The sequence below is a fragment of the Osmerus mordax genome, chromosome 23 (assembly GCF_038355195.1).
Source record: "Osmerus mordax isolate fOsmMor3 chromosome 23, fOsmMor3.pri, whole genome shotgun sequence".
NCBI classification, from domain to species: Eukaryota; Metazoa; Chordata; class Actinopteri; order Osmeriformes; family Osmeridae; genus Osmerus; species Osmerus mordax.
Genome location: NC_090072.1, coordinates 531,585 through 556,909, shown reverse-complemented (window position 1 = coordinate 556,909; position 25,325 = coordinate 531,585). Strand labels below are relative to the sequence as shown.

The 25,325-nt window shown below is 49.4% G+C and overlaps 3 protein-coding genes and 1 pseudogene across 3 annotated transcripts; 2 read left to right on the top strand and 2 right to left on the bottom strand.

Annotated features, from left to right (window-relative positions):
• Positions 1 to 6: 6 nt before the first annotated feature.
• Positions 7 to 5,407, top strand: LOC136967762 (tetratricopeptide repeat protein 39B). The gene is made up of 12 exons (XM_067261688.1): positions 7 to 86; positions 285 to 350; positions 737 to 845; positions 1,100 to 1,167; positions 1,298 to 1,357; positions 1,894 to 2,055; positions 2,136 to 2,227; positions 2,545 to 2,665; positions 2,742 to 2,853; positions 2,960 to 3,077; positions 3,164 to 3,280; positions 3,408 to 5,407. Exons 2-12 carry the CDS (start codon positions 285 to 287, stop codon positions 3,502 to 3,504), a joined length of 1,122 nt encoding a protein of 373 aa, XP_067117789.1. The 5' UTR covers positions 7 to 86; the 3' UTR covers positions 3,505 to 5,407.
• A 463-nt stretch (positions 5,408 to 5,870) lies between these two features.
• cfi (complement factor I) lies at positions 5,871 to 12,842 on the top strand. The gene is given in 16 exon segments (XM_067261433.1): positions 5,871 to 6,391; positions 6,511 to 6,630; positions 6,632 to 6,717; positions 6,880 to 7,034; positions 7,800 to 7,944; positions 8,040 to 8,224; positions 8,322 to 8,432; positions 8,786 to 8,902; positions 9,229 to 9,261; positions 9,357 to 9,484; positions 9,576 to 9,679; positions 9,885 to 9,989; positions 10,482 to 10,657; positions 11,031 to 11,132; positions 11,271 to 11,419; positions 12,760 to 12,842. Coding segments are annotated over 16 exon segments (1,851 nt in total). The 5' UTR covers positions 5,871 to 6,322; the 3' UTR covers positions 12,826 to 12,842.
• Positions 12,843 to 13,150: 308 nt separating this feature from the next.
• LOC136967702 (calcium uniporter protein, mitochondrial-like) lies at positions 13,151 to 16,840 on the bottom strand (annotated as a pseudogene).
• Positions 16,841 to 17,859: 1,019 nt separating this feature from the next.
• sgms2b (sphingomyelin synthase 2b) lies at positions 17,860 to 22,349 on the bottom strand. The gene is given in 10 exon segments (XM_067261423.1): positions 17,860 to 17,963; positions 17,966 to 18,059; positions 18,276 to 18,475; positions 18,907 to 19,008; positions 19,011 to 19,059; positions 19,147 to 19,264; positions 19,447 to 19,705; positions 19,708 to 19,905; positions 19,908 to 20,126; positions 22,226 to 22,349. Coding segments are annotated over 9 exon segments (1,179 nt in total). The 5' UTR covers positions 19,978 to 20,126; positions 22,226 to 22,349; the 3' UTR covers positions 17,860 to 17,874.
• Positions 22,350 to 25,325: the final 2,976 nt, after the last annotated feature.

Genomic DNA, 25,325 nt, shown 5'->3' with positions numbered 1-25,325 from the left:
CGGCCAGTCAGGAGCTGGGAGCCAACACTGATTCGTTCACACAGTTTGAGGGTGGAGTCAAACTGGGCATCGGATCTTTCAATCTCGTGAGTGTGTATGTGTGTTTTGGTAAGCGTGTGTTTGAGACAAAGATACTTGTGCATGATATCGATTGATAAAATGTTTGTAAAAAATGTTATGCCCTGCTTTCCTCTCCTCCACCTTCTTTCCCCTCTCCTCCCCCCTCTCCTCCCCCCTCTCTTCCCCCTCTCCTCCCCCTCTCCTCCCCCTCTCTCCTCTCTCAGATGTTGTCTCTTCTTCCTCAGAGGATTCTCCGGTTGCTGGAGTTCATCGGCTTCTCTGGAAACAGAGTCAGTCCCTACTCTCTGTCTATGTCTCTCTCCCCTCTCTCTGTCTCTCTCTCTCTCTCTCTCTCCCCCCCCCCCCCTCTCTCTCTCTCTCTCTCTCTCTCTCGCTCTCCCCCCCCCTCTCTCTCTCTCCCCCCCTCTCTCTCTCTCTCTCTCTCTCTCTCTCTTCCCCCCCCTCTCTCTCTCTCCCCCCTCTCTCTCTCTCTCTCTCTCTCTCTCTCTCTCTCCCCCCCCCCCTCTCTCTCCTCTACTAACAGTACATGTAGAAAGCACTGCAGCAGTTCTAACAGTATTACTGGTCAGAGTCAAGGAACGCTCTCTATTTACCAGCCAGCAGGCAGGGTGCAACATTACCACCTTGACAGTGTGTGTGTGTGTGTGTGTTGTAGAGCTTCGGCCTGGCCCAGCTGTCTGAAGGAGCGAACAGCCACAGTCTAAGAGCCATCCTCTGTGTTCTGACCCTGCTGTTCTACCACACCTATGTCACCCTCATACTGGGTACACACCTAACCCTACGCACACACACACACGCCTAACCCTACACACACACACACACACACGCCTAACCCTACACACACACACACACGCCTAACCCTACACACACACACCTACACCAGCCTCATACTGGGTACAACACACATACACACCTAACCCTACACACACACACGCCTAGCCCTACACACACACATACACACCTAACCCTACACACACACACACACACACACCTAACCCTGTGTGATGGTGTGTTTCAGGGACAGGAGAAGGGAACTTAGTGGAGGCTGAGGCTCTGCTGGAGCCGTACCTGGACAGGTATCCTAACGTGAGTCCGCACACACACACACCCCACACACACACACACCCTACACACACACCCCACACACACACCCCACACACACACACCCCACACACACACACCATGTGTTGTGTTGTGACGTGTGTGTCTCCTCCAGGGTTCGATCATCCTGTTCTACTCTGCTCGCATCGCTGTGCTCAGGGGGAACTTTGAAAAGGTGGGTCTCCCTCTTCCCCTACCCCTACCTCACTTTCTAGAACCCCTCTTCCCCCTCTATAACCCTCTCTAACCCTCCATAACCCCTCTCTAACCCTCCATAACCCCTCTCTAACCCTTGTAACCCTGTGCCCCAGTGTAACGCAGTGTGCCCCAGTGTAACCCTGTGCCCCAGTGTAACGCAGTGTGCCCCAGTGTGCCCCAGTGTAACCCTGTGCCCCAGTGTAACCCTGTGTGCCCCAGTGTAACCCTGTGTGCCCCAGTGTAACCCAGTGTAACCCTGTGCCCCAGTGTAACCCTGTGCCCCAGTGTAACCCTGTGCCCCAGTGTAACCCAGTGTAACCCTGTGCCCCAGTGTAACCCTGTGTAACCATGTGTGCCCCAGTGTAACCCAGTGTGCCCCAGTGTAACCCAGTGTAACCCTGTGCCCCAGTGTAACCCTGTGTAACCTTGTGCCCCAGTGTAACCCAGTGTGCCCCAGTGTAACCATGTGTAACCCTGTGCCCCAGTGTAACCCTGTGTAACCCTGTGCCCTAGGCACAGGCCAAGCTGCAGGAGTGCATCCAGTCCCAGCAGCAGTGGAGGCAGATCCACCACCTGTGCTACTGGGAGCTGATGTGGGCCTACTCCTACCAGCAGGACTGGCTGGAGGCCTACCGCTACGCCGACCTCCTCTGCAGGGAGAGCCGCTGGTCCAAGGTACACACACACACACACACACACACACAATACACTCACTCTCAAGCATTTATCCACTGTGTGTGTGTGTGTGTGTGCAGGCTATCTACGTGTACCAGAAAGCTGCCATCCTCAGCATGCTTCCTGAAGAGGAGGTACAGAAGACGGGAGAGAACGTTGTGGAACTCTTCAGGTTAGGAAACCCCTTATTACAGCTTATAACACCCTATTACTGCTTATAACACGCTATTACTGCTTATAACACCTTATTACTGCTTATAACACCTTATTACTGCTTATAACAACTTATTACTGCTCATAACGCCTTATAACACAAAATCCTGCATATTACTCTTTATAACCTTGTATTACTACTTATAACTCCTACATTACTGCTTATATTGTCTTATAACACCTTATTACTGATTGCAACGCATGATCACTGTGCCTTATAACACCTTGTAACACCTTATACCGTCTTATAACAGTGTGTGCATATTGTGTGTGCAGACAGGTGGAGGGTCTGAAACAGCGGCTAGCTGGGAAGTCGATCCCCACTGAGAAGTTCGCTATCAGGAAGTCCCGCCGCTACAACTCCTCGAGCCCTGTCAAATTGGTGGTGCCAGCACTGGTGAGACTAACACACACACACTCACACACACACACTACAAACACACTCACTACTAACTGTGTGTGTGTGTGTGCAGGAGATGATGTATGTGTGGAATGGTTTCACCATCGTGGGGAAGAGAGCTGATGCCTCAGAGAGTCTTCTCATCACCATAGAAACGGCCGAGCAGCAACTACAAGATGACCCTAGTATGTACACACACACACACACACAGGACGTCACCACGTACACATCACATACATACACATACCATACTCTCACACACACACACACACACATGCTCCCCTCCCCCAGGTCCTTCAGAGTACCTCCCAGATGACCAGTGTCTGCTGCAGATGCTGAAGGGGCTGTGTCTCAAACACCTGGGCAGACTTCTGCAGGCCGAGCTCTGCTTCACTCAGGTGCTCTCCAGGTAACTCACACACACACACTCACACCAGACACACACTCACACACACACTCACACACACTCACACCAGACCGTCCTCTGTCCTGCAGTGAGCGTCGCATCAGGTATGATCACTACCTGGTGCCCTTCTCCCTGTATGAGCTGGGTCTGCTCTACAAGCTGCAGGGAGACTTCCCCAAGGCCCAGCGCTTCATCGAGAACGCTAAGTACGCCACACAAACACACACACAGAGGACTGGGACACATACCTAGCACCCTGGAAGCTTTTAAGTAATCTAGGTGTGTGTGTGTGTCTGGTGTGTGTGTGTGTCTGGTTTGTGTGTGTATTCCCAGGCTCAACTACAAGGATTACTCCATGGAGTCACGCCTGCACTTCCGGATCCACGCTGCCCTCAACAGCCTCAAAGGATCTCCCATCAGCACCCCCTGAGATCCAGTACCACACCACAGAACAAGACCTGGACACATGCACAACCACTACAGGCTACCACAGAAGAAGACCTCATTCCCATATAAACCATTGAAGGCTACCACAGAAGAAGACCTGTATTCATACAAAACCTGTGAACGTTACCACAGAAGAAGACTTCTATTCATAAACCCATGGGGAGGTTTACCACAGAAGAAGACCTCCACAAACAACATGAAGCCTGTGGTGTATTTTAGATTTTGGTCTCGGAGAACTAAATACTCAGCCTTGTCACCAACAATGGCTTAGACACTTAAACACACACGCACACACACACACACACCCCAGACACTCTCTTGCTACCATATGTGCAGCATCCAATCGTCGTCAGCCTTTACTGAACCACTGATATATAAGCAATACATTCTCCGTAACCAACACCTGTCCTTCACTCTCCCTGCCGTTTGTCTAGGTCACTCTGCCCCTGGGTCTATTGCAGAGGGTTACACACCAAACCTGGCAACCACACTCCTTGGCGTTTGTCTAGGCCCAGAGGAGCAGGTGATGTGTGTTATGAATGAGACCGTTTTTAACGTAATGGCCTGTTCTGTCTGACGGTACTCCATAGCACCACCTGCTGGTGTAGAGGCAGCATGGCAGAGTTGACCCTGGTGGCTGTTCTCACCACAATCCGTCTCCTCAACACTACAGGTCCCAGGTACAGGGTCATACCTTCCAACCTGGCAACCACAGTCTGTCTTCTTTTGGACCAATCATAGGTTACATTTTAATGTACATACATGTCTTTGTAATTTAGACCAAATATTTGACTGTGTGTGTGTCCTGCCTGTGGCCTAGTTAGGCCTTCTTTGCTTCATGGTTAGAGAGCTCAAAATGACAATGCAATAATGTGCGCTTGTGAATGTTTGTACGTGTGCTTGTGTATGTAGCCTATGTATGTGAGTGTGAGTGTAAGTATGTATGAGTGAATGTGTGTGTGTGTGATGGTGAGTGTGTGTGTGAGGGTTAGTGTGTGTGTGTGAGTGTGTGTGTGCATGGTACCTCCAGCCTCCAGGACATGTTAGTAAAGCAGCAAGGTCAGAGTAGATGAACCCAGCTGTATAAAGGGGTAATATACACTCCATGCAGAAACCAACCAGTTGCCTTGCTCTGTGTGTGTATGTGTGTGTGTGTGTGTACATGCGTGGGTGTGTGTATCTTGTCTTAAGCTGAGATGTGGGTTGTGCAATCACCAGGACTAGGGTAACTCCCCCTTGTCCAGAGTCTAAACACACATAGCCTATATTTTTTAGAACACAGCTCTCCTTCCTTCTGTCAGTCACAATACGTTTTAGAACCACTTGTAGAAAAGTCAAGAGTTCTGGAACCAGCTTGTAGAACAGTCAGCTTTAATGAAGGTGTGTACTTGTTAAGGGGTTAAGCCATAGGAAGTCAACTAGGTACCGTCGATAACTAGCTAGCTACTGTCGATACCTAGCTAACTACCGTCGACACCTAACGTTAGCTAGCTACTGTCGACACCTAGCTAGCTACTGTCGATATCTAGCTATACCTAACTACTGTTGACACCTAGCTAGCTGAATGGAGATACATTATTTGCAGGACATTCATTACAGCTAATTATAGTAATAATAAAGGTGTTCTATATCTCCATACAGTTAGAGTTAGATCAAACGCACAAAACCATAAACCAGCAGCGAGGATGGGGAGGCAGGCGTGTACGTCATGGAGGAACAGTGTTTGTGACCGCTCGTTCTGCAGAGGAAGCTGTCATCCATGGACTCTAACTATATATAGTCTGTATAAAGGACTCGATGTGTTCTCTAACTATATATAGTCTGTATACAGGACTCGATGTGTTCTCTCTGTGTGACTGGCGATAGCAATAAACACATGAGATTAATACGTCTGTTTCTTGCTCTGAATACACAAACACATACATACCTGTAGACTGTTCACATACTACTCTGTTTTTCTGAATACATACATTTTCAGAATATATATGCATTCATATGGATATATGAAGGCTATGTATATACATACATATAATACTGCATGATGTATTTTTGCATTAGACTCCTTCAGTCTTCTTTTGTTAAAATCCATTCAGATGTTGCACCATCCTATCACACTAACACACACACACACACACTTTACCATACATAATAACACACACACAGAGATGGTCGGTGTATTTGCTTGTGATGAAAGTCCCCTGCTGACTTACTGGCAGGAGCAGTGATGTCGATAAACTGCAGGTGAGAGGGCAGACACTGTAGACACAAGCAGCTACTGATTAACAAGAGACCTGGTCTGTAGTGGACACAGAGGAGAGGACGACCAGAGAGACCAGAGAGAGTAGAGAGAGCAGTGGGAGAAGAGAGAGAACTAAGAGAAGTAGAGAGAGGTGAGAGAAGAGTGACACAGGAGGAGAAGAGAGAGCAGAGAGAGCAGAGAAAAAGGGGGAGAAAAAATTCAGGAGGAGAAGAGAGAGGTGAGAGCAGAGAGAGCAGCGTGTAACTGGTGGTCCAGCAGAGAGAGAGCAGCGTGTAACTGGTGGTCCAGCAGAGAGAGAGCAGCGTGTAACTGGTGGTCCATCAGAGAGAGCAGCGTGTAACTGGTGGTCCAGCAGAGAGAGCAGCGTGTAACTGGTGGTCCATCAGAGAGAGAGCAGCGTGTAACTGGTGGTCCATCAGAGAGAGAGCAGCGTGTAACTGGTGGTCCAGCAGAGAGAGCAGCGTGTAACTGGTGGTCCATCAGAGAGAGAGCAGCGTGTAACTGGTGGTCCATCAGAGAGGACGTATTGTGAGGAGACATCATGAGGTCGTCACGGATACAGGAGACACTTCTGCTGCTACTGGCTCTCCTCCTCACACACACCACCTCGGTGAGTTGTACCACACACACACACTACTATCAACAAACACATACTATCCACACACACACACGCTCTGCACAAACAGATTCAGTCTATAAAAGTAAAATGTGTGACCTCTGACCCTGCAGCTACCTACCTCCCAGGAGCAGAGCAGGGTCCCGAACCTTCCCCCCAGGAAGGTCCCCACCCAGGCCCCCACCCAGGCCCCCACCCAGGCCCCCCTGCCCCGCCAGGACAGCATGGTGGGCCCCCCCCCTGTGCCTGGGCAGGAACCTGACCCGACACACCTGCAGCCACACCTTCTGCTCACCATGGGAACGCTGCCTGAAGGGCATGTGAGGCGCAGGGCTGAGAGAGAGAGTGTGTGTGTGTGTGTCAGTGAGACAGTGTGTGTGTGTGTGTGTGTGTGTGTGTGTGTGTGTGTGTGTGTGTGTGGAATTGAGAGTGTAAGACTGTGTGTGTGTGTGCATACCGGCTCACCCATGTCCACCCTGCAGGTGTGTGTGTAAGATACCGTACCAGTGTCCGTCGGAGGAGCAGGCGTTTGTGTGTGGTCTGAACGGGAGGCGCTATTCCTCCTACTGCCAGGTGATGGCGGTGTCCTGTGACAGCAAGAAGCCCTTCATGTCCCACTTTGCAAAGAAGTGTACCGGTAAGACCGCCCCCTTATTAATACATCACACTTTTGTTAGACACAATCAATTATGACATCAATTATCCCCCACTGCATACTTCTATTCTATAAAAAAATAAAAATAAAATATTCATAAGTATGCAGTGGCATAACGGCATCTCTGACGTTGATAACAAACCAAACCGTTTAAAAATCGGTTGAAAATTGAGCAAGTTATGGTCATTTAAAAAGTACATGTAGCACCAACACAATGTTATGGGTGAGCGAGTTGACTGTAGCAAGATGGCCGCCATGTGCAGACGTTCGACTCTGTTGTCTGGCAACGCGGACGAGACATCTACCCTTTATATATATCTATGGTTGTAGTACCTGATGACATCACAGCTGTGGTAGTTGTACTACCTGATGACATCACAGGTGTGGTAGTTGTAGTACCTGATGACATCACAGCTGTGGCAGTTGTACTACCTGATGACATCACAGGTGTGGTAGTTGTAGTACCTGATGACATCACAGCTGTGGCAGTTGTAGTACCTGATGACATCACAGGTGTGGTAGTTGTAGTACCTGATGACATCACAGCTGTGGCAGTTGTAGTACCTGATGACATCACAGGTGTGGTAGTTGTAGTACCTGATGACATCACAGGTGTGGTAGTTGTACTACCTGATGACATCACAGGTGTGCTAGTTGTAGTACCTGATGACATCACAGGTGTGCTAGTTGTAGTACCTAATGACATCACAGGTGTGCTAGTTGTAGTACCTGCCTCTCCCCCTCCAGAGAGCCAGGTGTTCAGCTCGTCCCTGGGCCAGCAGGGCCAGGTGGGACTGGACCTGCCTGGATCTGGAGCCCTGCTGGTATGTGAGGAGGGCTGGAACACAGCTGCTGCAAATGTCATCTGTAGAGACCAGAGGGGGGACAAGCTGTAAGTACACACACACAAATACCACACACATACCCAATAGTACAGCGTACCCACTAATGTGTGTGTGGTGTGTGTGTGTGTGTGTGTGTGTGTAGGGGTGCTCGTCTTGCAGGGTCTGAGAGTTATGACTCCATCTCCATGGACGACAAGCCGTACCGCTGCCTCAGTGTGCGTTGTCAGGGTTACGAGAACTCCTTGGCCGAGTGTTCCTTCTCCGGCCTGAGGCCCGTCGCCCACGGCGACAGGGTTGCCACGGCGACCTGCTACAATCAGACAAAAGGTCGCAACCTAGTCTCCTACCGTCTTGCTGGTCCCCAATATGAGCAAATCCTATTGGTTGTTTGTAACTGTTCCCTGTCCCTGATTGGCCCCTGCAGAGGAGGCGTGTGCAGGGTTCCTCTGTGTGAACAGGAAGTGTGTGGAGACGGAGAGGGCGTGTGACGGGGTGGACGACTGTGGAGACCTCAGCGACGAGATGTGCTGCCAACGTAGGTCTTCCTGCCTCCCCTCATCCCCTCATCCCCTCATCCCCTCATATCCTCATCTCCTCATCCCCTCATCCTCTCTCATCTCCTCTCCCCTCATTCCCTCATTCCCTCATCCCCTCATCTCCTCATCCTCATCCTCTCTCATCTCCTCTCCCCTCATCCTCTCTCATCTCCTCATCCTCTCATCTCCTCTGCCCTCATCCCCTCATCTCCTCATCCCCTCTCATCCTCTCTCATCTCCTCATCTCCTCATCCTCTCATCTCCTCTGCCCTCATCCCCTCATCTCCTCATCCCCTCTCATCCTCTCTCATCCCCTCTCCGCTCCTCCTCCCTCCTCCTCTCTCCTGAGCAGAGTGCAGAGGCGATGCGTTCCGCTGCCCGTCAGGTGTTTGTGTGTCCAGGGAGGCGGTGGGAGACGGCGTGCAGGACTGTCTGGACGGAGTGGACGAGTCCCGTCAGGAGACCGGAGGTACCCAACACTGACACACACACACACCATCCAGGTACCCAACACTGACACACACACACACACACCAGGTACCCAACACTGGCACACACACACACCATCCAGGTACCCAACACTGACACACACACACACACACCATCAAGGTACCCAACACTGACACACACACACCATCCAGGTACCCAACACTGGCACACACACACACCATCCAGGTACCCAACACTGACACACACACACACACACCATCCAGGTACCCAACACCAAAGATGAGCAAACACACAAACTAAAACGGATGTTTTCTAACCCTAATCATGATATTTTCTGTCTTTCAGTCATTGAAAAGAATTTCATCTCTCCCAGGAACGGTGAGTATCTGAAAATCTCTGCTTGGAGCTCAATACCTGACACTGATCCTGTGTGTGTGTGTGTGTCCATGTGTGTGTGTGTGTGTGTGTATCAGAGATCCAGATTGCGAAGCAGACCTTGATGACCCTGCAGTGTGGACGACCCAACCTCACCATGGTGACGAAGGAGGAGGACTCCAGGACCAGACGCAAACGGGTCGTGGGAGGAGTCCCAGCCAAGCCAGTAGGACACACACACACACACATACACACACACATACACACACACACACATACTCACACACATTCACACTCACTCCCCTGCTGGGTTGCAGACCCAGATCCAGTGGCAGGTGGCCATTGAGGACAACGGCAAGGTCGACTGTGGAGGAGCATACCTGGGAGGGTGCTGGGTCCTTACTGCTGCTCACTGTGTCAGGTGTGTGTGTACCTGGGAGGGTGCTGGGTCCTTACTGCTGCTCACTGTGTCAGGTGTGTGTGTACCTGGGAGGGTGCTGGGTCCTTACTGCTGCTCACTGTGTCAGGTGTGTGTGTGTGTACCTGGGAGGGTGCTGTGTCCCCACTGTGTCAGGTGTGTGTGTACCTGGGAGGGTGCTGTGTCCTCACTGTGTGTGTGTACTCAGGCCTAGACCCAACAACTTCATGGTGAAGTTCTCTGTGTGGAAGAAGAGATCCCCTCAGGGAACCACAGACATCGTTCCTGTCAAGGAGATCCACATCCACTACAAGTAATGACCCTTAACCCCTGACCCTAACCCTTAACCCTGACCCTAATCCTGTCAAGGAGATCCACATCCACTACAAGTAATGACCCTTAACCCCTGACCCTAACCCTTAACCCTGACCCTAATCCTGTCAAGGAGATCCACATCCACTACAAGTAATGACCCTTAACCCCTGACCCTAACCCTAACCCTTGACCCTCAGACTGTAATCTAACATTATCCCGGACCTGGTACATTTCTATTGTCCTACTGCCTGTGTCTGTATGAACATGTGTGTGTGTGTCTGTATGTACATGTGTGTGTGCGTGTGTGTGTCTGTATGTACATGTGTGTGTGTGTGTCTGTATGTACATGTGTGTGTGTGTGTCTGTATGTACATGTCTGTGTGCGCGTGTGTGTCTGTATGTACATGTGTGTGTCTGTATGTACATGTGTGTGTCTGTATGTACATGTGTGTGTGTGTCTGTATGTACATGTGTGTGTGCGCGTGTGTAGGTTTGACTCTGGGACCTATGAGAACGACATAGCGCTGATCGAGCTGAAGAAGCTTCCATTTGAGGAGAAGTGTCTGGAGCAGAACCCTGCTGTGAGCGCTGTGTGTGTCCCCTGGAGCCAGCAGCTGTTCCAGCCAAACCACACCTGCAGCATCTCTGGCTGGGGCCGCGACAAAGGTGCCTGTCTGTCTGTCTGTCTGTCTGTTTGTCAGTCAGTCAGTCTATGTACCTGTCTGTCTGTCTGTCTGTCTGTCTGTTTGTCAGTCAGTCAGTCAGTCAGTCAGTCAGTCAGTCTATGTACCTGTCTGTCTGTCTGTCTGTCTGTCTGTCAGTCTGTCTGCCTATCTGTCTGTCTGTCTGTCAGTCAGTCAGTCAGTCAGTCAGTCAGTCTATGTACCTGTCTGTCTGTCTGTTTGTCAGTCAGTCAGTCAGTCTATGTACCTGTCTGTCTGTCTGTCTGTCTGTCTGTCTGTCTGTCTGTCAGTCTATGTACCTGTCTGTCTTCCCCAACTGTGTTTATATTTTCTGTTTTGTCTGTGTGTGTGTTTAGAGGGAAAATCAGCTAACGAGCTGCTGTGGGCTAATGTGTCCCTGATTCCTAACTGTGAGAAATACTACAAGGATCGCTTCAAACCTGGGATGATGTGTGCAGGTAGGAGATCTCTACCCCCTCTCTCTTTCCTCTCCCTCCATCTCTCCTCTACCTCTCTCTACCTGCTCTACCTCCCTCTCTCCTCTACCTCCCTCTCTCTCCCTGTCTCCTCCTGAATAACTAAACTGCCCCCCCCAGGGGACCTGGACGGGGACGTGGACTCCTGTCAGGGGGACTCTGGGGGCCCCCTGGTGTGTGAGGACAGTCTGGGAGTGTCCTACCTGTGGGGCATCGTCTCCTGGGGGGAAAAGTGTGGAGCAGTTGGCTTCCCTGGAGTCTACACACAGGTAACACTCTCCCTTCCCTCCCTCTCTCTCTCCTCTCTGGGGTCTACACACAGGCAGAGATGTCAAAAGTACATTTTTTGAAACTTGTTTTGAAACTTGTTTTGAAACTTGTTTTGAACCTTTTTTTGAACCTTTTTTTGAACCTTTTTTTGAACCTTTTTTTTAACCTTTTTTTTAACCTTTTTTTTATATTCTTTTTTTATTTGGAGGATAATTCTTTGAGATGTCAAAAGTACGTTTTTTGAAACTTTTTTTGAAACTTTTTTTTTTAATATATTTTTTTAATATATTTTTTTAATATATTTTTTTAATATATTTTTTTAATATATTTTTTTAATATATTTTTTTAATATATTTTTTTAATATATTTTTTTAATATATTTTTTTAATATATTTTTTTTATTTGGAGGATAATTCTTTGCGAAAACTTTTGTGAAACTTTTTTTCTAACTTTTTGGGGAAACTTTTTTCCACACCGACAAAAAAAGTTTCATATTTTTAAAGGTAAATAGTGAAGTAAAGTACAGTAAGTACTGATACCAGAAAGATCTACTTAAGTACAGTAAGTATTTGTACTTTGTTACTTCCCATCTCTGCACACTCTCTAACACTCACCTCTCTCTCCTCTTTGAAGTCTACACACAGGTACAAAAGTACGCACATCTTTCACTCAGTAGAAGTACAGATACTCATGTTTAAAACGACTGGTGAAAGTTGAAATACCGACTACACTTTTTCACTCAAGTTAAAGGAAATAAGTCAGGAACCTTTTTTTACTAATGTTTTTTCAACCTTTCAAAAAAAAATTCTAAAATATGTTTTCAGCCTTTAAAAAAAAGTCACAAAAAGCTTCACGTTTAAAAAAGAAAAAATCTCAACTTTTTTTCGCAAATGTTTTTTCAACCTTTCAAAACTTTTTTACAAAATATATTTTTTTAACCTTTCGTAAAGTAAAACGTTGTCTGAAAAATAAATAGTGAAGTACAGTATTGATACCAGAAAAATCTACTGAAGTTACCTTGTGTTCATCTCGGCACACAGGTAACAATCTCACCTCCCCTCCTCTCTCTCCTCTAACTCCCTCTCTCTCCCTCCCTCCCCTTCTCACCCCCCTCTCTCACCCCTCTCTCTCCTATAACTCCCTCTCCCTCCCTCCTCTCCTCTAACCCTCTCTCTCACCCCTCTCTCTCCTCTAACTCCCTCCCTCTCTCACCCCCCCTCTCTCTCTCCTCTAACCCTCTCTCTCACCCCTCTCTCTCCTCTAACTCCCTCCCTCTCTCACCCCCCCTCTCTCTCTCTCTCTCTCTCTCACCCCTCTCTCTCCTCTCCTCTCCTCTCAGGTGGCTCATTACTTTGAGTGGATACGAGGAATCACTGGCTGGGATGCCATCACCAGATACCTCTAGAGGAGGGGGGAGGAGCCACGTGGGGGAGGAGCCATGAGGGGGGAGGAGCCATCAGGGAGCCCTCTAGAGGAGGGGGGAGGAGGGGCGAGAGAGAGACAGTGAGGAACTTCTATGGTCCATGTATGTCTGTAAGACAACATTGTACTCAGAATTGGAATTTATAAACAGTTGCCTTAAAGAATGCAATAAAGAGATGGCTTATTTTTTCTCTCTATTTGGTGTGTGTGGTGTTTGTGTGTTTGTGTGTGGTGTGTGTGTGTGTGTCTCTGAATGATGAACAGCTTCTGGCTGATGTATCTGAATAAGGACAGAAGGCAACACAACATCCAGGAAGTAGTTTAGTTTATCTAAACAGACACAGAACAGACCAGATAATGCATGCGCACGTGTGTGTGCTTTTTTGTAAAGCTCTCTCTTGGAAGGTCGCATTGGATAAAAGCGTCTGCTAAATGAATAAATGTGTGTGTGTGCGTGTCTTCAGTTGTGGGCCTGGATCTGGTCCACTGGTATCTTCAGCTCAAGAGGATTTCTTAAACGCTTCAGATCGCTCTCAACCTACACACACACACACACACAGTTAGTGTTAGGAGCGTGTGTGTGTATGTGTGTGTGTGTGTGTGTATATGTGTGTGTGTGTAAGGGTCATACCATAGCCAGCTCCTTCCTCAGCAGGTTGTATTGGTGAACATCGAAGTGCTTTTTTGCTGCCCTCTTGTAGAAAAAGTGTAGAAACTGACGATCTTTAGCGTCAGGATAAACCAGGTCCTGACACACACACACAGACGCACACACAGACAAAAAACATACAAATATAAATATTCTACTCCAAGCATCCACACACACACACCTGCTTGGTGAGTACGTAGTGGACACACACACCTGCTTGGTGAGTACGTAGTGGACACACACACCTGCTTGGTGAGTACGTAGTGGACACACACACCTGCTTGGTGAGTACGTAGTGGACACACACACCTGCTTGGTGAGTACGTAGTACCCCAGGAAGCCCATGCTGGTGGCGTAGGTGAGGAAGTAGGTGACTGGCTCCATCACGTCCCACGCAAACACAAACCTGGGGTTAGGGTTAAACACACATATCAGTGATCAAGAACACTGTGGTGTAGAAGCAGTCTGGTCTGACTGTCCCTCCCTCCCTCCTCCCACCAGGTGAGGTAGGCCAGGAATCCTCCCTGCAGAGAGAGGAACGCAAGCCCCGCCCACGTAACACGCGATGCATGAGACCTCCGCCTCCCTCGCCAACTGGGCCCGCACCTGACACACACACACACACACACCGTTAGTCTCTGAGACGAAATGGTTGTTGTGAAAGTGTGTGTGTGGTGTGTGTGTGTGTATGTGTGTGTGTGTGTGTGTGGTGTGTGTGTGTGTGTGTGTGTGTGTGTGTGTGTGTGGTGTGTGTGTACCTGCTCCAGAGGGGCCAGCTCCTGTGTGAGTGTGTGTCTGCGCTGCTGCAGCTGAGAGTGTGTGTGGAGCTGGTGACCAGGCAGCTGGAGAGCACAGTGCAGCATCAACACCAGCTCCTTCAGGTCTTCTGCATGGTCACATGCTCATGGCAGTCTGGGGGGGAGGGGAGGGGGAGAGGGGAGGGAGGAGGAGAGAGGGAGGAGAGGGGAGGGAGGAGGAGAGGGAGGAGGAGGGGGATGGGAGGGGGAGGGGAGGAGGAGAGGGATGCGAGGGGGAGGAGGAGAGGGGAGGGAGGAGGAGGGGGATGGGAGGGGGAAGGGAGGAGGAGGAGAGGGAGGGGAGGGGAGGAAGGGGTTCAGAGTAACAAAGTCAGACACACTTTTCTCTTACTTTCTTGCTTTCTTCCTCCCATCCATCTCTCCTCTCTTCATCTCTCTCTGTCACTCTCTTTCCCTCCATCACTCACTATATCTCTCCCTCCCCCCCTCCCCCCCCCCCCCCTCCATACCTCCCCCAGCAGAGTGGACGGTGTACACAGTGCTGTTGAGCTGCAGCAGGAAGTTCTGTTTCAGCACCGTGTCCATGGAGGTGCTAGAGGAAACCTTTCCTCCTTCTGGAGAGGGAGGGAGGGAGGGAGGGAGGGAGGGAGGGAGGGAGGGGAGGGGAGGGGAGGGAGGGAGGGAGGGAGGGAGGGAGGGAGGGGAGGGAGGGACGGACGGACGGAGGGAGGGAGGGAGGGAGGGAGGGAGGGAGGGAGGGAGGGGAGGGGAGGGGAGGGGAGGGGAGGGGAGGGGAGGGGAGGGGAGGGGAGGGGAGGGGAGGGGAGGGGAGGGGGAGAGAGACAATTTGACATTGTGTTTGTACCAGTGTATGTGTGTGTGGTGTGTGTGTGTGGTGTGTGTGTGTGTGGTGTGTGTGTGGGGTGTGTGTGTGGTGTGTGTGTGTGTGGTGTGTGTGTGGGGTGTGTGTGTGGTGTGTGTGTGTGTGGTGTGTGTGTGTGTGTGTGGTGTGTGGTGTGTGTGTGGTGTGTGTGTGGTGTGTGTGTGGTGTGTGTGTGTGGTGTGTGTGGTGTGTGTGTGTACCAGAGGTGAGGACAGCAGCAGTCGTCACTCCAGGATCCTCCTTCTGGATGTCAGACAAGAAGTCATCAACGCTCATTAGCAACGGGCGGAGCAGGAAGTGACATCGCTCCTGGCGGGAGGGGAGGGGGAGGGACAGGGTGGGGCGGCCATGTTTGTAGTGCACGCTCAGGTCTGGGGGAGACGGTAAAACATCTTATTTTACACCGTTCCTCAACCGACCACCAAACAGTCAGAAGTCTGAACACTTCTGATCCTTGAACTCCTGCTGTACTTTCACATGCACTGTCTGTACATAACTTTGGATACAAGTGTCTGATGATGGAATAACATGATGTACTGTATGTACATATTGCATATGTGAGGACATGTATATATATACTGTATATATATGAGAAGAGAGGGAGGGTGGACAGAAATGATCTCAGCCATGGTGATGATGCTCTATATGAGGACACAGTGTGTTTTAGTTTGTTTATGCAGTATGTAGTGGTTCATAGTGATGATACACACAGCACCATGTATACGACAGGATCAGGGTTAGTTAGTGGTGTTGTGACGTGGTGTATATGTTTCTGTGTGTGTATAGTGGGTATATGTGTCTGTGTGTATGGTGTGTTGGGTGCAGTACTCTCTCTCACCAGCAGAGGGAGGTAGAGTGCTGTAGTACAGAACGGGAGACGCCTGCAAACACCAAAGTCTGGCCTGGGACACACACACACACACACCATACACACACACACCATACACACACACACACACACCATACACACAGATATGTACACGCATCATACACAAACATATACATACACACACACATGGATAAACAGAGTAGTGTAAAGTACTACAGCCTGTAACTGGGAGGAGGGAAGCCCTCGAGCTCGAACAGGATATTTTCCGTTCCTCGGGACTAATCCTTCTCTTCACATCACCGTTCAAACACACCGGGACACGCGCTTGGAACACATCAATTAATCAGTCAATCAATAACGGCGCCTTGACGCAAGAGAACCTTCCAGAACTTTCAGCCCAGACCTAAGTCCCGCTTTCCCCGGTCTGCCTTCCACCACAGCAACACCGCGACCCTCTCGCGCAAGTCAGGTCTTCTCCACAAAATTGCGGAAATGGAAGTTCGGGGGAAAATGTAATAGTTTGAGGAAGGAATTACCGCGTGCGGTTTGGATTTATGAGGAATGTACTTGATTTAGTTTAACTGCGCGGTGGACAATGAATCAAACCGCGCGACAGGAAATGAAATGAAATTAGGCTACAGAAACAAAGGATAAATCTGAGAAAAAATCTGAATTTACCGTAGAGCGGAGCGGAGACACGGTCTGTAGAGCGGCGGAGAGCAGCGGAGAGCAGCCAAGTGCAGTCGAGCTATCTTCCCAAACCAAACCATGATTAAGCTGCAAAACCCGGTGAACAGAAGACGCGTCTATACATTTAATATGTCTATCGTTGTTACGTAAGGTTTGGGAGAGTTGTCTTGCACGCGATGGCAAAATAACCGCTCCCTTCGCGCTAGCCTCTCATTGGTGGAGGTTTCGCGTTCATGAGCGTGACGGGCAGCGCCGCGGCTGGATGGGAACTTATGACAATTCAGAAACTTTTAGTCAGAATGTGAAGATGAGAGACCAAGTAACATAGAGCACACAGTAACATAGAGCACACAAATAAAAAGCCCTTCTGTTGCTCTCTCTCTCTCTGTTTATCTCTACCCCCCTCCCTCCCCCCCTCTTCTGTGTTATGTTGTCTCCAGTGTCTCCAGGTTGTCATGGAGATGAGTTGTGTTATAGTTAGATAGATACATAGTTACAGAACAGACACCAGAACTGTCAAGACTGGACGCCAACTCACCTCTGTCTCTCTCTGTCTCTGTCACACACACACACACCTCTTCCCTCTGGATGGACAGTGATGAGGACAGAGCCAGTATCTCTCACTCCTTCTCTCTTTTCTTCCTCCTCCCTCCCTCCTCCTCCTCTCCCCCCCCTCCTCCTCCTCCCTCCCCTCCTCTCCTCCTCCCTCCCCTCTCCCCCCTCCTCCCTCCCCTCTCCCCCTCCTCCTCCTCCCTCCCCTCTTGCCCTCCTCCTCCCCCTCTGAGTGCCCCTCCACCAATCACAGGAGTAGAAATAAGGGATTTATTATCAAAACGAAGAACAGTGTTAATACAGTCAACAAGGAATTAAATACTAATAAACAGCTGTAGAGTACGGCTTCAGGAACAGTGTGTGATGTCAACAACAACTACATCCCTTCCCTTCTGCTCAGTCTGGCTCAGTCTCCTATTGGTCCATCAGGGAAGGGGGGATGTAAGACTGTTTCCTATTGGTCCATCAAGGGAAAGGGGGGAAGTAGTAGGGAAGTAGTAACGCAGTTTTCCATTGGTCCGTCAGGGCATGGGGAAAGAGAGGGAGGGAGAAGAGATGATGCAGGCGGTTGAGGAGGGGGAGAGATGGTGGAAGGGATCTCCTCTCCCCTCCTCCTCTCCTCCTCTCCTCCTCCTCCTCTCCCCCTCCTCCTCCTCCTCCTCCCCTCCTCCTCACTCCTCTCCTCTGCTGTGCACCATGGCGTAGTGTCGGCAGGGGGGGTGAGGGCAGAGGGAGCGCAGTGAGATGGGCCAGGAGAACGTGCAGGAACTGCTTCTAGAACATTCTTCTCCAGGAAGTTAAACACAGGATTCCACCAGGTTCTAGAGAGGTAGTTGTTAGGAACACCACGTAGACCCTGGGGAGAGAGAACAGCCAGACATGGGGAGTGTGAGACATGTGTGTGAGGTGTGTGTGTGTGTGAGGTGTGTGTGTGTGAGAGGTGTGTGTGTGTGAGGTGTGTGTGGTGTACCTGTGTGTGCTTGTGAGAGAGGTGTGTGTGTGTGTGTGTCTGGGGTGAGTGTGTGTGTGTGTGTGTGAGGTGTGTGTGTACCTGTGTGTGTGAGGTGTGTACCTGTGTGTGCTTGTGAGAGAGGTGTGTGTGTATACTGTGTGTGGGCCATGTGTGGTACCACCAGAAGAGTCTGGAGGTGATGAAGTAAGCGATGACTACGTCAATGCTGTAGTGCTCGTGACCAATCAGGATACAGACCACGCCCACGGCGCTTAGCAACCAGCAGAGCCACTGGTACCACCACATGGAGGGGGGGGAGTCTAAACACACGTAAACAACCACGATCATGTGACTGTGTGTGAGCGTCTGTCTTGTGTGTGTGTGTGTATCAGTGTGTCTTAGGCCCACATACATGAAAACACAAAACACACGTGAGTTTCTTAAACTCCATGATAAACAGGTAAGCCAGGGTGAGCATGATGGTGTGTGTGTTAGGTGTGTGTGTTAGGTGTGTGTGTGTTAGTTGTGTGTGTTAGGTGTGTGTGTTAGGTGTGTGTGTGTGTTAGGTGTGTGTGTGTTAGGTGTGTGTGTTAGGTGTGTGTGTGTTAGGTGTGTGTGTGTTAGGTGTGTGTGTTAGGTGTGTGTGTTAGGTGTGTGTGTTAGGTGTGTGTGTGTTAGTCATGTGTGTTAGGTGTGTGTGTTAGGTGTGTGTGTGTTAGTTGTGTGTGTTAGGTGTGTGTGTGCTCCTTACACTCCTTGATAAACAGGTAAGCCAGGGTGAGCATGATGGTGTGTCCGCTGTACAGGAAGTCTCCACACATCAGGCGCCCCCCCGTTATGGAGAGCCCGCCCCGGCCACCAGCCCCAGAATCCGCCACACCATGCCCTCTGAGTCCCCGTACAGCTGGGGGGAGAGGGGACTGTCACAACATGGTGTGTGTGTGTAGGGGTGTGTGTGTGCATGTGTCTGTAGGAGTGTGTGTGTGCGTACCTTGGGGGCGCAGGTCATGTGCTTGCCAGGGACAGGCAGGGTGGTGATGTACATGGTGACACAGCGATACAGGTAAAGAGTTCCTATCAGGAAGAAACACCTGCGGCCAATGATGGACCTGGGGGGCGGGGTCAGAGGTCAGCAGGGCCAATCGTCACCTTATTAACCCCTTATTACCCAGTAGAACTCCTTATTACCCAGTAGAACCCCTTATTACCCAGTAGAACTCCTTATTACCCAGTAGAACCCCTTATTACCCAGTAGAACCCCAGTAGCCAGTAGTGCAGGACAAGAGCGTACTTGTGTTTGAGGAACAGCCACTGGATGAACCAGAGGGCCATGAGGATGAGCCCGTTGACCTCGGTGACCGTAAAGGCCCAGGGCACCCGGTCCACGTAGTCAAAAAACTTGTCCGGTAACGGCGGGCTGACGGTCTTGTCTGGAACGCGCTCGTGCACCACGGTGATGACCACAGTGGTCAGGACAAGGTTAAAGGTTGCGTACACAAACGCCACCCCTGTCTTCCACCATTCCCGTGGCAACCGCGGGCCCGCCCCCCCGGCAGGGCGATCTTGACGTAGTCGTGGCGTTTCCTCAGGCAGCGCTGCAGCTGGCCAATCAGACGGCCAGGCAGACGGTCGCCGTGGTTACGCTTCCCGCTGCGCCCGCCGTCGTCGGGGGTGTGGTTGGTCTCCGCTGCCGCCACAGCGGGGCGCTGGGGGTTGCCGTTGGCGACGCATGGCGGGGTGGGAGGGGTTCCATGGTGATGGAGACTTCCAGGTGAGCCCTGTCACTGTCCTGGTCGTCAAGCATCAACTCTGAGGCAGCCATCGCCCCCCGCTCACACCTCACTGGTCAGGAGCCTTAAAATGTGTCTTCTGGCCAATCAGCTGACTGGAATAGCGTCTTTGGCCAATCAGAAGGATCCAGAGGTTTACTGATTCTCTGTTGTGGTCAGGGATCATCTGCTTCACAAACACCTGCAAACACACACACACACACAAACACACAAGGATCAATTAGGACGCTTGGTATGTTAACTACAGGAACCAGTCTTTACAAGCTAGAGAGAGGGGGGGGAGAGGCAGCAGTACTGGTTGAACAGAAAGTCATGAATCTGTGTGTGTGTGTGTGTGCCACCTGTGTTTCCAGATACCTGGAGGGAAGGGGAGAGTCAACACAATCGATAAGACAAACTACTTGTTTTCTTCTCTCTCTCTCAGATAACACAGACTCTCACTCACTCACTCACACACACACACACACACACACACACACACACACACACACACACACACACACACACACACACACACACACACACACACACACACACACACACACACACACACACAGGTAATCCACATCAGGAAGTAGGACCTGACAGTGGGAGATTTCAGTAACCTGAGAGAGAAGCAGACACACCTACACTTACACAGTAGACATTCCTTCTGAGAACACACACACACACCCATTCCTGCACTCCTGAACAACTCACACCTGACAGGTCCCTCTGTGTGTGTGTGTGACAGAGAGATAGACATTTTATAAAAATACATTTGTTTGTTTATATATTTGTTGACCTGACTTCATCATTACAACCAATGAGTACCCAAGAGAAGAGGAGGGGGAGAATACTAGGGGAGGGAGAGGGGGAGGGGGAGAGAAGAGAGAGGGAGAGGGGGAGGAATACAAGGGGAGGGAGGGGGGGGAGGGGGGAGAGAAGAGAGGGGGAGAGGGGGAGGAATACAAGGGGAGGGAGGGGGGGAGGGGGAGAGAAGAGAGAGGGAGAGGAATACAAGGGGAGGGAGGGGGGAGGGGGAGAGAAGAGAGAGGGAGAGGGGGAGGAATACAAGGGGAGGGAGGGGGGAGAGGGAGAGAAGAGAGAAGGAGAGGGTGTAGAGAGAGGACTTTTGTTTAAAGAGATTTATTGAGAAAACCATTTAATTTCAACATGTGACACACACACTCACACACACTCACACACTCAGGCTCACACACAGGCCACACACAGGCAGTCTGTGGTGACTATGGGGCAGACAGACAAGGTGCTCAATTAGTTGATAACTAACAGAATGTGAATAATTAACTTCCTCTCTCTTCCTCTCTCTTCCTCTCTCTCCACACCATAACCTACCCCTGACCCCTGACCCACACTGTGTCTGCTATCTAATGTGTATACTGTATAAATACACAGTGTATCTACGGAGTCTCAGTCTTTGCATGATATATGTATATATATTTACTGTGTATATACTGTCTACACAGTGAGCCATTTCAATCTTCAGTGTGTTTGTGTGTGTGTGTGTGTGTGTGTGTGTGAGTGTGTGTGTGTGTGTGTGTGTGTGTGTGTTTGACCTAACTACATCCGCGTGTTTCCTGTTTGTATTACTCACATGCACTAGACGGGCCCTCTTATTATCATCAGAATTTGTTTTTTAAAGTTTTCACAAACACGAAATTTACTGTGGCAGGAAGGTGCATACAATAAACATATACGGATCATAATTTCTTTTTTTTTAAGTTGAACGTATAAATAAAATAAAAAGTCTAATACTAAGGAGCTAAACAATAACTAAAGAGCTAAACAGTACTGTCAGATATAAAATAGATATAAAAAGTTACAAAATATATAAAATATCTTACACGACCGATCGGGGTGTGTGTGTATAGCCTATTTGTGTGTGTATGTATAAGTGTGTGCGTGTGTGTGTGTGTGTGTGTGGGGGGGGGGGGGGGGTTTAGGGGGGGTCCCGAAACCGGGGAGTTTGTGACGTACGCATCTTTCCCACTACCAGTCAGCACGATATAGGTTTTTAAACAACCCAAGACACAATTATAATGCTACGCTATAACATCACAATTATAACATCACAGCAGAACTCATCCTGAAGGTCTTTCCACACAAGGTCTTGCGTTTGTGTGCCGGGCTTGATCACGACCCCGGACAGCGATTTAGGAAGCTACCATCACCCACCTGTCCAGGTGCAGCACTTAGCACGTAGCTAAGCTAACTCGAACCCAGGTTCAACCAACCATCATTTTCCGTCCGTACGGAATCAGAAGGAGTGTTTCTTACCTGTTGCAGTACAGCGGGAGGGGGGGGAATCCGTTCAGATGAAAGAACAATACTGCGAATTTCTTACTTCCTTCCTTGTCACTTGTTCTTTCCTCACTCCCCGTTTCTGTCTCTCGGTGCGGCGCGAGCTCAGTGCGCTCCTCCAAAAGTCAACAAGTCGCCACCTCTCGCTCTAGCCCCACCCCCGGCACCGGACGCCCGGCCACTCCTTTCAAATAAGTGACTTCTCGCCAAACGTCTCGTTCTAATGAGTCATCGCTCGGATTTAACTTCGGTATTTTCCGGAATAGGAGACTGATTCAGTCCGACTCCAAACTCTCTAACAGCTTAACTCACCTCTCCTATTACCTAAGCCGCGTTTATCCCCGTGACTAACCGGACCCGCGGCCGGTAAACGACACATGACGCGAGGATAGTGGTGATTTACTGTTTTTCTCCATTGCTTTGGCTCAATTCTTGAAACAGAAATGACATTCTCAAAGCTCTAAGTGCATTTGACAAAATAGCCTATATGGTTCAGCACAAATACATAGATCACCTTCAAAAGGTCATATCTCACCCAAAACAGTTAACTCATGCTTCAAAACCAAATCATTTTCTCATATAAATAGTCAGTGCCCCCAAAATGAAAAGTTCCTTCTCGATTGATTTGGCCCATCTCTCGAGAAAAAAGTGGACATTCTCAAAGCTTTAAATACATTTGCCAAAATAACCTAGATGGTTCAGCAAAACACCATGGCACACCCGCAAAGGGTCATCTTTCTCCTAAAACAGACAACTCATCAGTCAAAACTAAATCCTTTTCTCATACAAATAGTCAGTGACCCCAAAATGAAAAGTCCCTTTGGCATTGTGTAAACACTGCAGGTCAAAATGATTAGATGTTTTGTCAGTATGGCAGTGGACCTTAAAAATATCCCTCATGTGCACTGTGCTACAGTTACTGTAGTAGATGTTTTCTTTCCAGAATACTATGTGTCTTCAATCTACCCAGACGCTTCCATGTTACCCCGCTCCTCATCTCCCTCCACTGGCTTCCCATCACGGCCCGTATCAGATTCAAGACCCTGGTACTGACCTTCCGAGCGATGAACGGACTGCACCCGACAACATCAAGTCTCTCCTCCAGCCTTACACCCCCACCCGCCACCTACGGTCTTCTTCTGACAACCGTCTGGTGGTCCCACCTCTCAAGAGTGCCCGCTCCCAACCCAAGCTCTTCTCCTGTCTGGCCGCCCAATGGTGGAATCACCTCTCCACCTCCACCTTCAAGAACTATGTTCTTCCATTGGCACTTATTTGCTTTTCACAATGTATGCTTCATGTTTTGGCTACCCACAATGTTTTTGGGGCTACCTCATTGTTTATGATCATTGACCTTATGCACTTTTGTAAAGTTCTCTCTTGGAAGTCGCTTTGGATAAAAGCGTCTGCTAAATGAATAAATTTAAAATGTAAATGTGTATCTAACAGAAAAAAGATTACAGTAATTCAAAGTAGCCTACAAGGTTTCACATCACATACTGCACTCACACTGCTTTGGAAATTGTTACTGTAATTACCATACATTGTGGTTACTGTAACATGAAATGTGTACAGCACAATATAATGTCATACAATAAGCACATCAAAACATAACATAACATAACATTATGTATAACCTACACTACCAACACATACAGTAAGAAAGTAAAGCAAAGCTGGAGTTTCACTAGTTGTCGTCCTCACTTTCCTGCTCATCCTCACGTCCTTTCTGTCTGGCCACAGATTTCATCGACATCACATCTGATGTTCTCCCTTGCGATGCAACAGGAGAGAATCATTGTGCATGCCGCAACCATCCCCTACACTGATCTGCTGTGACATGATCACAAGCAGCGTCCATTGCCTGGAGCAGGGACCTCTGGTTTTGAGCCCAATGCTCATAGACCCTCCACCTACATGCAGAAAAAAACTCCCTCGATAGGATTGAGGAATGGGGAGTAAGGTGATGAGCACCATAAGCATTCTTGGATGGGCAGTGAACCCTGATGAGTGGGCCACGGTGGAAGCTTACATTGTCCCACACAATGACAAATGTAAGCAAGTGAGGCCCTACCAAACCGCTCTCATGTAGAGGGATAAGATCGGAGTGCAGGTGGTCCAAGAACACCAGGTGCTTCTGGGTATTGTATGGGCCAAGACTGGGAATGTGGGTGACTACACCATTCTCTGAAATGTCAGCACACATGGTGATGTTGCCCCCGAGCTGGCCTGGGACAAGCTCTATATATTTGATGGAAGCATTTATACTCCTGGATAGCTCCTGTCAGCTAACTAAACTTACTGTGTGATTGGTGATCGGATGTGTCCCCTTGTTTAGTAAAGTTCTAGTTGCACCTGACAATGACTGTAACCAGTTGATCCAAGAGATCCATATTACAGTATATACCATGATGTTTTTCATGGTATTATGTGCCTGAAAGATTTTGACAGTGGAGTGAACTATTGTGCAGGTGATGATGTACACATTTGATTAAAGGAATGAAAAATTCCAATCGTTTGTGAACAACTGCCCAGTGGTTTGGAGGTTTGCACGTGTTGTTTTGAGAATGTCATTTCTGTTTCGTGAAATGAGCCAAAGCAATGGGAAAAACTGTAAAGGAGAGCGTGAGAACTAGATGACCAATGTCGTCTCATAGGGCTGGGTTTGAAAGAAGCTGTTTGGGACAGAACCGCGGAGAGAAAAGCCGTGTTCAGCAGAGCACATTGTACACAGATCTGTTGTACATGTTACGCTTTTAGAGAACATCTCCAGACTGAATGTGTTTCCTTTCACATGCGCATCTCCCGTCTTCAGGTTCTGAGCGGGAAACACCTTCGTGTGTGTGTGTCAGTTCAGTTTCGCCCCTGGTGTCAACAGGTAATACTTGAACTCTGACTCGGCTCCGTGGGGAGAGGAGGGTGATGTGCGCTGTGTCTCCACCAGAGGGCGCTGTGAGGCAGGCTGACAGCTGACTGTCTGCAGGTGACGTCAGCTCTGGGTGGTGTTGTAGTAGGAGAAAGACAGGGGAGAGAGAGAGAGACAGAGAGGGGGGGGAGAGAGACAGAGAGAGAGAGA